The sequence below is a fragment of the Rana temporaria genome, chromosome 2, assembly GCF_905171775.1.
Source record: "Rana temporaria chromosome 2, aRanTem1.1, whole genome shotgun sequence".
Lineage (NCBI taxonomy): Eukaryota > Metazoa > Chordata > Amphibia > Anura > Ranidae > Rana > Rana temporaria.
This window is the reverse complement of record NC_053490.1, coordinates 317,504,528-317,518,810: the sequence shown is the minus strand read 5'-3', so window position 1 is coordinate 317,518,810 and position 14,283 is coordinate 317,504,528. Positions and strand designations below refer to the sequence as shown.

Below are 14,283 nucleotides of genomic sequence, written 5' to 3'. Positions count from 1 at the left end.
GTACTCTGGTGGTAGATTATGGTAGTAACGGCAAATATACAGCAAAATTTAAAAATATATTAACTTTTTTTTTTTTAAGCCAGTTTTCCTTTGATAATAAAAAAAAATCAGGAGATGGCCATAACCATTTACTGCCAAATAAAATCCCAATTTGTCATAAACAAAACCAAGATAGTACCACCTGGATGCAAAGTAGTTGTGGTGATAAATGCATGAGAACTTTCCAGATGCACTGTATATCATAAAACAGATTTTCAATTGGTTACACTTGCTGCACATCTGTGCTATTTGCGTAGTGTTATGTAAGGCATGAGGTGTGAAAATCTGATTATATTTAAAGGTTGTTTGTCATGTTTGAGGTGCGGAGTAAATGGTAATATTAAGGCTTAGCTGATATGTCCTTTAAACCACTATCTGTAAGTAGTGATAGTGTTTTGAATGTGGGTATTGTACATTTAGATTGCTAATATTTTGCAACTTTTTTCTTTTTAAAAGCTCTGGGATGAAAATGAGATCCAATGTTATAAGTTATGTCACGGTGAATGACTCTCCAGATTCAGACTCCTCTGTCAGCAGTCCGTATGTGGCTGACCACCTTTCAAACCTCAATGGTGTTTTCAATGTCCCTGGTAGCAGAGGCGCTCATCCACACAATTCCAGCTCCCGCACGATTATTGTACCTCCTCTAAAGACCCAAATTCATGATTGCAGTTTGGATAATCACTTGTCAGGTATGTTGGGCAAAATGAAATATATGCTTCAGTCGAAACTTAAAGTGAAGGTACACCTGTCTAGGAAATAAACTTAAAGTACCTTATATACTCGAGTTTAAGCAGTTTTTCAGCCCCTTTTTGTGGCTGAAAATGCCCCCCTCGGCTTGTACTCGAGTTTGTGTACCTGAGTTTGTGACATGTATATTCAGACGGCGGGCGTGCAGTGTTAAAAAGTCGTGCCTCCTCCTCATGTTCTGTGATAGGCGGAACGCTGTTTCCCAGCAGACACTGTGTTCAGTGTTCCGCCTATCACGGACGTCCGTGATGGACATTAAGCACTTCTTGACTCCTTACATGCCACGTGGAACTCCGCCTTAAGTGCCTACCTTCTTGTATAGTGTATAGTGAGAGGAGTTCAGTGGCCTTTAAGTGCTTTTCATTGACCACAGAGCAGAGGTGTGTGGGACATTTTCCTGGAATAAAATGTTAGGCCCCTTGTAAAAATATAAACATAAATCACAGAATCACACGGTGGAAGACCTGGCTATAACAAAAGTAAGAGCAGATGCATTTGCTCTTGGATAAGACACTTGAAAAGTTAGTTTACATTAAAAAGTACGTAGGGGTACAGAATCTGCTTTGGAAATCAAGATTGTGATGAATCGTTTTTTTTTTTTTTTTTTTTTCCTATTGTGCAGCAGGTAGTCTTGGCAATACCGGCAAGTTAAAATCTTCCATGTCTTCAAATGGACAATCCGGCAGTTGCATTTCCCAAACAGGCCATCGTTCCCATCGTGTGGTAAATGGAGTGCAGCCTCTCAACCTCAGTCAAGTAAGAAGCCATGTAATTTGTTTGTCACACATACTTCATTTAACCTACCTCCTACCTATCTCGGTGCACTTTGTGTCACAACTCTATTACATCTTCCTATTTCTGTTGGGGTACCCCCAGGCTCCGTCCTTGGTCCCCGCCTACTCCCACTCTATACCTCTTCCCTGGGCCAGTTAATAACCTCCCATGGCTTCCAATACCACCTCTGTGCCAACGACACCCAGATCCATCTCTCCATTCCTCAACTCGCCCCCTTGATCTCCTCACGGATCTCAAACTTACTGAATGACATATTGGTATGGATGTCGCACCACTTCCTTAAACTCAATCTTTCTAAAACTGAACGTGTTGTGTTTCTTCCTTCACCCCCCCCCATGACTTTATCATTAATAACAACATAACTATTGGTCCCTCCACACATGCCAGGGTGCTGTGTGTAATCCTGGACTCTGACCTCTCCTTCAGCCCCCATATCCAATCACTGGCTAAATCCTGCCCCTTAACCTCCAACATCTCCAGAGTTCGACCCTTCGTGACTATTGACACCACAAAGCAACTTATTCACTCCTTGATTATTTCCCGCCTTGACTACTGCAACACTCTTTAATAGCCTAAAGGCTATCCCCCCTTCAGTCTATTATGAATTCTGCTGCTAGACTAATACACCTCACTAACCGATCTGTAACTGCTGCGCTTCTTTGCCAATCCCTTCACTGGCTTCCCCACCATGTAAAATTCAAAATGCTAACCACAAGATTTGCGAGAAGGGCCCTCCTGTACCTTCTGTTTCGTACTGTAATTATGCTTTCTCCCATATACATTGTAAAGACACAGCGCTAAAATGTTGGCGCTATATCAATCATGTAAAATAACCTACTTGCCATTTTTTGTGCTTTGGTTGGAAAGTAACAGTCCATCACAAACATGCTTGGAGTAGAACTGTGGGCAAAACTTTTTTTTTTTTCTTCTCCTGGATAGAGTTAAAATTAGCTTTTTTTTTTATATAAATATTTATTTTTTCACCATGCGTGTCCTGTTGTAGAGATTTTGCTTCCTGTCTCATAACCAAAGTGAGAGAAAATCTCTGAAAATGAAGGGTATCCCTTGGGGTACCCTGTCACCAAAACGAGTGTCCCCATTGGAAGATTTCTCCTCTATTGGGCCCCTTTCACACCAAGGCGTTTTTCAGGCGTTTTAGCGCTAAATAATGCCTCAAAAAAGCCTGCCCTGCAGTCTTCAGTGTGAAAGCCCGATGGCTTTCACATTAAAGCAGTGCGCCAACAGGACTGCTCCAAAAGTCCTGCTCGTCGCATCTTTGGAGCTGTGAAGGAGCGGTGTGTTCACCGCTGCTGCCCATTAAAATCAATGGGACAGCGTGACTATACCGCCCGCAAACCGCTGCTATATCAGCGGTTTGCGGACGGTTGTAACCCTTTCTTGGTCGCTAGCAGGGGTTAAAACTGCACCGCTAGCGGCCGAATATCGCAGCAAAAACTACGGTATAGCGCCGCTATAACGCCAGCGCACCTCCCGCGCCCAGTCTGAAAGGGGCATTACTTTTCTGGGGATAACCTTCTTTTTTTTTTCTTTTTTTTTTTCACTTTCGATGATGGTAAACAGGACAAATAAAGGGGGGAATCTCCTTAACCACTTAAGACCCGGACCAATATGCAGGTAAAGGACCTGGCCCCTTTTTGCGATTCGGCACTGCGTTGCTTTAACTGACAATTGCGCGGCCGTGCGACGTGGCTCCCAAACAAACTTTTTCCCACAAATAGAGCTTTCTTTTGGTGGTATTTAATCACCACTGCGGTTTTTATTTTAAAAAAATTAGAGCGACCAATTAAAAAAAAAAACTTGTTTTGCTATAATAAATATCCCAAAAAATATATAAACTTTTTTTTCCTCAGTTTAGGCCGATACGTATTCTACATATTTTTGGTAAAAAAAAATCGCAATAAGCATTTGATTGGTTTGCGCAAAATTTATAGAGTTTACAAAATAGGGGATAGTTTTTATGGCATTTTTATAAAAAAAATATTTTACTAATGGCGGCTTTTTTTTTTTTTGTGTGACTGCAACATATGGCGGACACTTTTGACACATTTTTGGGACCATTGTCATTTTCACAGCGAAAAGTGCTATAAAAATGCACCGATTACTGTGAAAATGACTATGGCAGTGAAGGGGTTAACCACGAGGGGGCACTAAGGGTTTTAGTGTGCCCTAAGGGAGTGATTCTTACTGTAGGGGGGCGTGGCTAGACGCGTGACTGGGAACAGACGATCAGCGACAAGCCACAGCGAAGAACTGGGAAGGTGTGTTTACACTCACCTCTTCTCCAGCTCCTGTGACCCAATTGTGAGAGGATCGGGTCGACCTCAAAGAAAATATATAACAAGGCTTTAGTCATAGAATGTTACCTCATAATATTGGATGTCAAAAATTAATATATCATATAATGTCCGCGGAATGAATGCGCCTATCAAAAAGGCAAATATAATACGGGAACTAATTTTCCTAAAAGCCGATGTGATCCTTCTACAGGAAACTAATCTGAGCATGGGGGTAAAGCGCAGAATCGTCTCAGATGAGTTCTCCTATGGTTTTATGCAGACTCCCCTATTTGTCGCGCCAAAGGTGTGGCCATAGGGTTCGCCAGAGGTGTCAGGTTTACTTTGGATAAAAGGAAGGTAGACCCAGAGGGTTGCTTTTTATTTCTAAGGGGGAACCTGAACGGTGCCGAGATTTCACTTGCGAACGTTTATGGACCAAATAAAAAGTCTGCTCAATATCTGGCGGGAATTGTGGAGGAGTTCATGAACTTCAGGACAGGGGGGGTCATTATGGGAGGGGATTTCAATTTGTGTCTAGATCCTAAATTAGAACGTCGCATGCACAGGGCATCGGAATGGGTCAGAGGAATAAATTAAATATGTATCAACACCAACTTATAGATGCATGGAGATCTCAACATATGAGACTACACATTCCGCTCCCCTGTGCATGGGACGTACACAAGAATTGATTATTTCTTGGTAGAACATAGGTTATTGGATGTAGTGAAAGATACAAAGATCGGAATTACAACATTCTCCGACCATGCACCAATTATACTACAACTGAAAATAGGACAGAGAGAAAATGGGAAAAGCAACTGGAGGCTTAACGAAGAACTTTTACTAGACCAAGAGATAGAGAAGAAGTTAAGGAAGGAATTGGAACAGTTTTTTTTATAGAGAACAGTACAGAAGGAATGTCTGAGGCGATGGTTTGGGAAACCCACAAAGTTTATATCAAAGGTAGCCTGATTAAAGAGGGAGCTGAAAAAAAAGGAGAAAAAAAAATAAGTTACTCAAGAAATCTTTGAATTAGAACAACTACATAAAGAGACGGGAGAGAGCTCTTCTATTGAATCTCGGTATTAAAAGAAGAAATTAGAGGATTAATCGAACAGGAATCCCGAATAGCCCTAAGTGCGGTTACGAAGGAAAGGTACCAATGGGGTAACAAGACGGGGAAATATTTGGCGAATTTATAAAAAAAAAAAAAAAAAACAGCCAATTATATAGAGAGAATACAGACAAATACTGGAGAAAAAAGATATCGGATATTGCAAATAATTTTCAGGAATTTTATGAGAAACTTTACGCAATTAATAAGAATAGTACAAAAGAGGTAAAACAAAAAGAGGAAAAAATTAAAACATATCTGAGTGAATTGGACTTAAATAAAATTCCAGAAGATAAACTCAATAATCTCGAAACCCCCATAACAGAAGAAGAAATACTTAAAATTATTCAAGAACTACTGAACGGGCAAAGTCCCGGTCCAGACGGACTGACTATATTGTACTATAAAAGAAATTCAGACATACTAATCCAAAAACGTTGTTCTTATTTTAACGGTATTGGAGAGAAGTGGGAGATGAGGAAAGAGGCATTAGAAGCTCTAATAATAGTAATCCCTAAAGAGGGTAAGGATAACTCCCTATGCTCTAGTTATATAGTTATATTTCACTCCTTAACATTAATTTTTAAAATTATTCTCAAAAATCCTCGCCAGCAGAATGAAAAAAGTAATGAAGGATGTGGTCCATTCAGACCAAGTTACATTTATCACAGGGAGAGAAGGAAGGGACAATGGAATTGGATCGCTCCTGGTTCTAGAGAAAATTGGAAAAAGCGGAGCCCCGGGACTACTCCTGTCAATTGATGCCGAAAAGGCTTTCGACAGGGTAGACTGGGGCTTCATGCAGTATACATTAAAGGCAATTAAAGTGGGACCCAGAATGAGGATGGATAAGATCATTATACAATGGACCTACAGCAAGAATTAAAGTTAACGGGACCATATCAGAACCCTTCAAAATAAAAAATGGCACCCGACAGGGATGCCCCTTGTCACCGTTGTTGTTCACCCTTGCATTAGAACCTCTGTTAAAGGGGATAAGGCGAATTGTGGATATCAAAGGTATAACATTAGGAGGGGAAGAACACAAACTTGACGCTTATGCGGACAATGTATTGTTTTATGTAACAAACCATAGGATAACTGTCTAACCTAATGAAAATGATTAAAGAATATGGTAGGATATCCAATTTCAAGATAAATTCAGCCAAATCCGAAATATTGAGCATAAACATCCCTAAAAAAGAAAGATGCGCTCTGCAGGAAGATTTCCTTTTTTAGCTGGAAAAAATAATTAAAATACTTGGGAATCAGGCTGGCAACCCCCATGGAGACTTTATATATAATTAATTATATCCCATTGTTAAACAAGGTCAAAGCTGAACTAAATAGAATTGCACCAGGGCAACGGTCTTGGAGCGGAAGGATAAATATTTTCAAAATTTTATAATTTTTCCTAAGATAGTTTATAAAATGCAGATGCTCCCAATCCCACAAGCATATTTCAAAAAATTACAATCAATGTTTTTAATTGCACAAGAAAGAAAAATGGGTTTATAATTCACCCCTCATACCTTTAACTGACACAAATTTTTTTCCACCGGGGGAAAAAAAAAAAGGTTCCGTAAATGGATAATTCAAGATAATATCCAATTAAAAGATGGTATGAAGCAAAATAGGCTGCTAACACTACAGGAACTAAAAGGTAACAAGGAAATGATTTCAATTTATGAATGGCGGTACGTGCAATTAAAACACTTTTTTTTGAAAGTCTCCCCCAACCTAATAGATCAGTAGCAAATCTTCGGCCTTTCGAAAAATTATGTGAGGGGAAGGCCGACAAGGGGACAATTTCTAAGGTCTAAGATCTTGGACGCATCAAAATCACGTCCCGCCATACATCAAGAAATGGGAGGAGTTGTTGGGCTCAGGTGTAAATGACTACGAGATCAGTCAGCTAATAACGAGAGTTCATGCGACGTCAGTTGACAATAATACTATGGAACTGAATTATAAATGCTTGGTGCGTTGGTACCTTACCCCGGATAAAGTACATAAGTACTCAAGAACCACTTCAGTTATGTTTGAGGGGGTGTAATGAAGTAGGATCCATGGCTCACGTTTGGTGGACCGGTCCCAAAATTAGAAAATATTGGGGGGAGATTAGACTAAAAATTAGAGAAATATCAAATGTTTAACTCCCAGATGACCCATGAGTTTGTGTATTACATGGTTCCCGAATCCCAACTAAACAGTACCTGAAGACACTAACTCCACAACTTCTGAATGCGGCAAAGAACCAAATGGCCCGTAATTGGCAAGAACTGGAGAGTCCATCATTGAGAGGGTGGTGTAATAAAGTAGAGGAAATCTACAATTTGGAATATCTAAGATTTAGGGACAGAGAGAAATGGGAGGAGTTTGAAGATATGTGGAAGGATTGGAAAGTGTATAAGCATACGATGGGATATGCAGAAGTGATGGGCGCCTAAAGTTATACAATATAATACTATGAGGTAACGTTTCGGAGGTATGGAGAAGATGGAAAGCAGGTGTCAGCTGGGAAGACTCAAGTGAGAGAGGTCGGGTGGGAAGGGAGGGAGGGGAATTAATTTCCACGGAGACACTGATGTATTAACCCCTTTTTGACAATTGGGCACTGGATACTCAAAAGACGAGTAGTGGGGGGGAAAAAGAGAAACAATAAGGAAACAAAAAAAAATATATTAAGAAAATATACCACAATGATGTAAACCATAATCGAGAAAGCGAATGAACGCAAAACTGAATACGTTTCTTGATGGTGTTCTCTGAGGTGAAAAAAATAAACAAATTGTAAAAAATAAAAATATTGTAAAAAAAAATACTGTCACATGAGATTTAAAAAAAAGTATCGATACTTTTAGGTACACTTTAATTCTTAATCAAAAAAATCAATGTTTGCGTATTGTAAAACTGAAAAGCTAGAACTTGGCTTAATATAACCTGTTCAAGAAATTTGAGCAGTAAAGTTGTCAGGCATTCTATGTCACAAGCATGTTAAGTAGGGTAAAATAAAGTCATTATGGCCTTGGAGACAAAATGGGGAAGAAAGGTGGTATGCCAACATAAACACAACATTGTTATTAGGGCTGCAGCTAATGATCATTTTCATAATAGATTAGTTAGCCGATTATTGTTTCCATTAGTCGGATAATGGCCTTAAAAAAAAAAATTGTTGGGCAAATTACAAAACACAAATTGCCACAAAAACACATTACATGCTTTTCTGCAGCTTCTCCATTGAAGTATATTGAAAAAAGAAAAAAAAAGCCACCGTTTTGCGTTAAGTCCTTGCCCTTTCCAAATACACAGCAGCTGAAAAAAAAATCATGGATGTGAATGTGTCCCATAGAAAAACATGTAAATTAACTGTAGTGTTTCTGCAAAAAGCACCAAAAAACAGGTGTGAACCCAGGCCTGAGATGTTAAGTAACATAATCGGGTTAAGAAAAAAAAGTACAAAGAGCAAACAATAGCTACTGTAAGGCCCCTTTCACATGAACGTATGTCCGCTTTTTCATCCATCCGTGTGCGGATGAAAAAGGGACATACATTGGTCCCTATGAGATCGCGGATTAACATCGGCTGACACCCAATCTCGTCTGCCTCCGCAAAGATCCGATTTTGCAGAGTGAAGAAAACTCTATTTTTCCCTCCGTCTGGGGATCGGATGAACATGAGCGGTCCCTAAGTGGTTAAATTCACCCTAGCCTGTAGGGCTGGCATCCATTGCCACCACCTTTTAAGGCTTGTTTTGAAGGAAAGGCCTCCACAATTCCAGTGCAGGGCTGGAGATCCACCTTGTCGGGGAGAGCTTAGTTTGACTGGACAGGAGAATTGGGCGATCCAAGGATTGCACTCTTGTTCTGCATTGTGGATATGCTGGATTGAAGAGGTGTGGAGGGAAACTGAAAAGGGAACTGCCGCAAAGAAGCCTGGAGTCTGTGCCAACAAACAAGGTAAACCCTGTGTCCAGGTTACCATGTGTCCACATTGATTTTACAATGAGAACTTCCCAGGAAGCATTATCTGTCCTGCAGGACTTGACTCAGAGCAATTGTGTCCTGTAAGTTCTATGTGGAACTTAGAATTTCCACACACTTTCTAGAGCGCCAAAATTGTAAAATTGAATTACGAAAACCCCTCCTACAAACTTTAACCAGGGACTGATGGACTTCAAAAGACTTCTATGCACTGCTGAGGAGAAAACATTTGGCAGCTTATATTTACTAAAATGATTTTATTTCCATATTCTGTGTACCGAGAGACCATATTTAGTGAATGCAGGGTCCTGGGTTTAGTAACACTTTAAATGCATTTATTTTAACATATAACAATAATGGCTAAAACAACTAATCGATTATGAAATGGATTACTATTTTCATAATCGATTAAGCGCACAGTAACAGAATGAATGAATGACTTTTATAGCGCTACACATGCGAACTGAATCGCCTCTAGGCGCTTTTTGCAGCCAGTGTCTGCTTGGCTGGTGCGGTCATTTACCCCGTAGGATCTCGACACTCTTGGGACACAGTCGTACACACATATATACTGGGCCAATTTGGACAGGATCCAATTACCCTACCAGCATGTCTTTGGAGTGTGGGAGGAAACCGGAGTACCCGGAGGAAACCCACACAGACACAGGGAGAACATGCAAACTCCAGGAAGATGGTGTTGTGGTCGGGATTTGAACCAGCGACCCTTTTGCTGCTAGGTGAAAGTGCTAACCACTACACCACTGTGCTGCCTGTTAAATGGGGTTACAACAACTAAAATTAGCCTTTTTGAGTTCAAAAAAGCAAATCGCTCCTGTAAATATTACTTTCACTGTCCCACAGTAAAATGAACCCCTTAGGCCCCTTACATACGGGGCGGATCAGTAATGATCCGCCTCCATATGCCTTGTTTGCTCAGCGGGGATCGCTCTGTTGATCCCTGCTGAGCTGGCGGATGACATGGCAGTCCCTGCAAAGAAGAGTTTTTCCCCTGGCTTTTCTATCCTTCCTCATACAGCCAGGGAAAAACTCCTTTAAGGGGATAACATGTAGAGTCCCAACAAGAAAACCGCTATCAAATCGCACAATTTAACCTGCAGTCGCGTAAAAAATTCAATCCATCCGGGACCATAATCAAAAAGCAAGGACATGCCCAGGCTTTGGCAATCAACCATAGCCAAGCAGGGATGGTCGAAGTCAGGGAGGGAATGTAAGACCATGTTCCCCAAATGTTCATAAGGCAAACGTATTCCAGATCACATACCAGGGCTGATCTGTTTAAGGTTGGCCCTTGATATGGGGTTTTGTGGGAGTTGGGCAGGGGCTCATCCCCTGAAACGCCTTACCTCTTAACCACTAGGCCCTAGCTGCCTAAGACCGCAGTTGATCTCCATGTGGAGTCTTGGCACTTGTTCTTGACTTCCTTTTCCCTGCTTCTTTCTCTTGCATCATTTTTCTTATCTGATCTACTTCTATCCACTGCTTCTCTGCCCTTTCTTCCACTTCTTTACTTAACCTACCCCTAACTCCTGCCCCCTGCCTCTTCCCTCTCCTCCCTGCATTCCTACAAGTCTATAAAGGTTGTCAGCTAGGATCGGTTTCTCCAGGAGATGACCTTGAAACTGCTGTCCTGGTGGGGGAAAAATTGTCTAACTGAAAATCTTTTGTAAACATATGCCCAAATATCATGCAAACATTTTTGACTACCATTTTGCAGCTCCTCTGCTTTCAGAAAATATATATTACCCTGTGCTTTTTTTTTTTTTTTTTTTTAAAAGCTCCCTGTGGTAATTGTACTACATATACTGATGTATTTATGGTTCTGTGGCAGCTCAACTGTTTTGTTTTTTTTCTTCCCTAGAACCAGCAGTCGGCCTCAATGGGATCCCAAGAGAGAAGCATGAATCCGCCACCTCGTAGGCAACAAGCCTATGTTGCTCCGCTCCCATCAATCTCTCAGGCTCCATTCACTTTCCAGCACAGCAGCCCCTTGCATTCCACTGTGCACCCCCACCTTGCGGCAGCTGTGTCGGCCACCAGCCATCTAACCAGCCAGCCTCACATGTACACTTATGCTCCCACATCTGCTGCAACCCTGGGGTCAACTACATCCATTGCTCACTTGTTTTCCCCTCAGGGATCCTCAAGGCACACAACTTATGCTACACATCCCAGTACTCTTGTGCATCAGGTTCCTGTCAGTGTGGGGCCAAGCTTACTTACCTCTGCCAGTGTGGCTCCTGCACAGTATCCACACCAGTTTGCCACCCAGTCATATATTGGTGCCTCTAGGGGATCTGCAATCTACACTGGATATCCTTTAAGTCCAGCCAACATCAACCAGTACTCTTACCTATAAAAAAAAAAATCCTGAAGTTTTTTTTTTTTTTTTCTCTCAAAGATTTGACTGTTATAGAACAGGATTTGCTAGAAGCACGCTTGAAGGAAAAGAGGGTCTCTTCCTTAATGACTGCATTTTTGTAGTCTGATTTAAGCTTGTTCAGTGTTAAATCATTCTGTGGTTCTGTGTATTACCTTTTTTGTAGCATCATTGGCATAGCTCCTTCCATGTAAAGACTGCATTGCTACCAGCTGGGCCTCAATCATGAATTGCTGCGGACTGCAATAACATTCTTCCCTGTTTTCCTACTTTTTTTCTTTGTTTTTAATTTTGGGGTTTTAGTGTTTTTATATATATTTTTTCTTTTTAGTGTGAATTTAATATTTACAATATATAAGCTTACTTTTAGAATTGTGTAACACATGAAGTATTCATTTTTTTTTAAAGCATTCAATTAGTTTTAATTTTTTTTTTTTATTATTGGATTTTCAGACTTTGCATCTGAAAGGTAATAGCTGCTTTGGTTAAAATGCTCCAGATCAGAATTAGGATTTTTCTTGGCGTTAACTTCAAGTTTGCAGTGTCATGCAGAAATGTGACATGTACCTAGGTCTGTGTCCCCGCTTTTTAGATATTGGCCAACCTATTTTGTTGGCTTAGTAAATTGTGCACAAAGGAACCTAACATGAAAAGACGAATCTGCCTTATGCTAGTGGCATGCGCCGAACGTGTTCCCTAAGATCAATCAACTTGTGCTGTAAAATGTCTGTTAGTGGACTCTTACTTTGTAAGGGTATTTTAATCTTTTAGAATATTTTTCGACAATCCAGAAATTAACGTACCATTATAGTGCCTATTCCGAGGTCAGTTTTGATTATGCTTAGTACACACAATCAAAAAATGATACGTAAAATACCACTTTCGAATTGATCGTACAATCTGATCATTAGTACACAGCTTTCATCTGAAATTATCGGAAGGGACAACTACAAAAGTTTTCTCTTGCGCTTTCGGAATGTATGATTTTTTTGTTTAATCTGTATAGTTTTTGTCTGAAAATACAATACTTCAGATTTTTTTTTCTGTTGTACGAGAAACTTGGGGGAAACGCTTCATTTTCAATAAGGCATGCAAAAAAAAAACTCATTTGTCTAAGGCTGAGTTCACACAGGCATTAAGAGCAGGCATTTGAGAGGTGTTAAAAAGGCCCCTCAAACGTGTATGCACAACATACAATAGACGGCATATAGTTCACACTAAGCGTTGGCATTGTGTTGCTTCAAAATTGAAGCCTCATGTCGAGTTAGGAGGCGTTTGAAGCCTTTTTAATGCCTACCATTCAAGTCTATGGCACTGCCTCCCAAATGCACTGGCAGACAGTTGCGGGGCAAAAAGATTTGTTCATTTACTGTAATGGAAAAGGCATTTGTGGAACAGTTTTAATGCTCGTCAATCACTTCAAACTTTTAACTCATTAATGCTTTTAAAACTCCTGTCTAATGCCCATACTAAAGCTCATTGATGCCTGTCTGACGCCCATACTAACGCCATACAAACTCTATAGGAGCGTTAGCAATTTAGGCAAGTGTGAACAAGCCCTAATAATCTCATTGTCTTTACCAGGCTTAAGTCATGAAGTAGAAATTTGGCTGTTATGGGTTACTGCATGTAATTAATCGAACTGTAAGACTATACCCTAACTAATCCATGGTATTTAAATACCTCTCTAAAAGTTGCTGAGCTAACCTTTAAATACCATTTACTAGTACGACCGTAAAATGTTGCAGGTTTATCGTAAGTGAAGATGTCTTGCACAAAGCAGACACACTTAAGCCCCATACACATGATCCGAAAATGGCGCTTTCGAATCGATCGTGCGATAAATCGATCGTTGGTACAGAGCTTCCGAGAGCCGCTCAGGACAGTTCATCCGATTTTTTTTATTCTATCGGACATGCACGGAAATTTTTTTCGTACGATGCCAGATCGTACGATTTTCGTTTAATCAGTACAGCTGTCGTTCGAAAATGCAATACAACACATGACATCACTCCCGATTTTTATTTTTTATTTTTTTTAAATATTCTGTCGTACGAGAATTTTCGTAACTTTAGTTAACTCTTCAGATTCGACTTGAGATTAGCGTACAAAAAAAACGGACGATCATTCGTCCGGTAATCGAATCGTGTGTACTGGGCATTAGTGATATTGAAAGTAAAAAAGTCACTTACCTGCATTCATTTTGCTCAGAGCAGCCTTCTGGTCCCTCCCTTCTGCCCCCACAGCAAGCAGCTTTGCAATGGCGGCACCCAAGCAGCTGTGCTTCCGAACCACTGCTTATTCAGACATGGAGCTGTAGTTTGGCCCATCCCCTCTCTCCTCTTGGCTGTGTGGCTGTGATTGACAAGAGACTGGGAGAGCCAATGCACTTGTGCACATCACTGAATTGAGAGGGAGGCTCAGCTAAGTATTAGGGGTCTGGGGGACGGACTGCTGCACACAGGTTTTTTTTACCTTCATGCATAAAAGGGAAAAGCCTTTAGAACCACTTTAATCTTAATTCCAGTTAGCCACCGTAGGCAAACTTTTAGCCCTAAATGACTGGTTACAGAGAATAATAGTAATATTCAGCATCAAAAGTTTGCACAAGATCATATTTTCATACCGGGTTTTGAAGCCTCATAAAATATGAAACGGCTATATCTTTTTTTTTTTTTTTTTTTATCATCTTGGGCAGGCACAAAATTAGTGTGAAATGAAAAATAAATAAGCAGTTATTACCTTCTTTTAATGTCTGGAGAATTCTTTGTATTTTATCATGTTTATTGTTTTTGCAGTAAATGCATTCCTTGCCTGCATTCTGGCTATTAGTTCTGAGATCTTTGTATCAACAACCCAGTGAACAGTTGTGGACACAGCAAAGTATTCAAAAAAAGTTTAATG

The 14,283-nt window shown here is 40.4% G+C and overlaps 1 protein-coding gene across 9 annotated transcripts in view; it reads left to right on the top strand.

Annotated features, from left to right (window-relative positions):
- Positions 1-13,305, top strand: part of HIPK1 (homeodomain interacting protein kinase 1) — a 117,084-nt gene extending 103,779 nt beyond the window's left edge. For 8 of the 9 annotated variants that reach the window (XM_040337457.1, XM_040337456.1, XM_040337451.1 and 5 more), the window contains 3 exons: positions 496-731; positions 1,412-1,545; positions 10,861-13,305. In XM_040337457.1, the coding sequence (XP_040193391.1) occupies positions 496-731; positions 1,412-1,545; positions 10,861-11,358 (868 nt within the window). In that variant the 3' untranslated portion in view covers positions 11,359-13,305. The remainder of the gene's footprint in view (positions 1-495; positions 732-1,411; positions 1,546-10,860) is intronic. The other variant, XM_040337452.1, reaches the window with a different exon arrangement.
- The last annotated feature ends 978 nt before the right edge of the window (positions 13,306-14,283 follow it).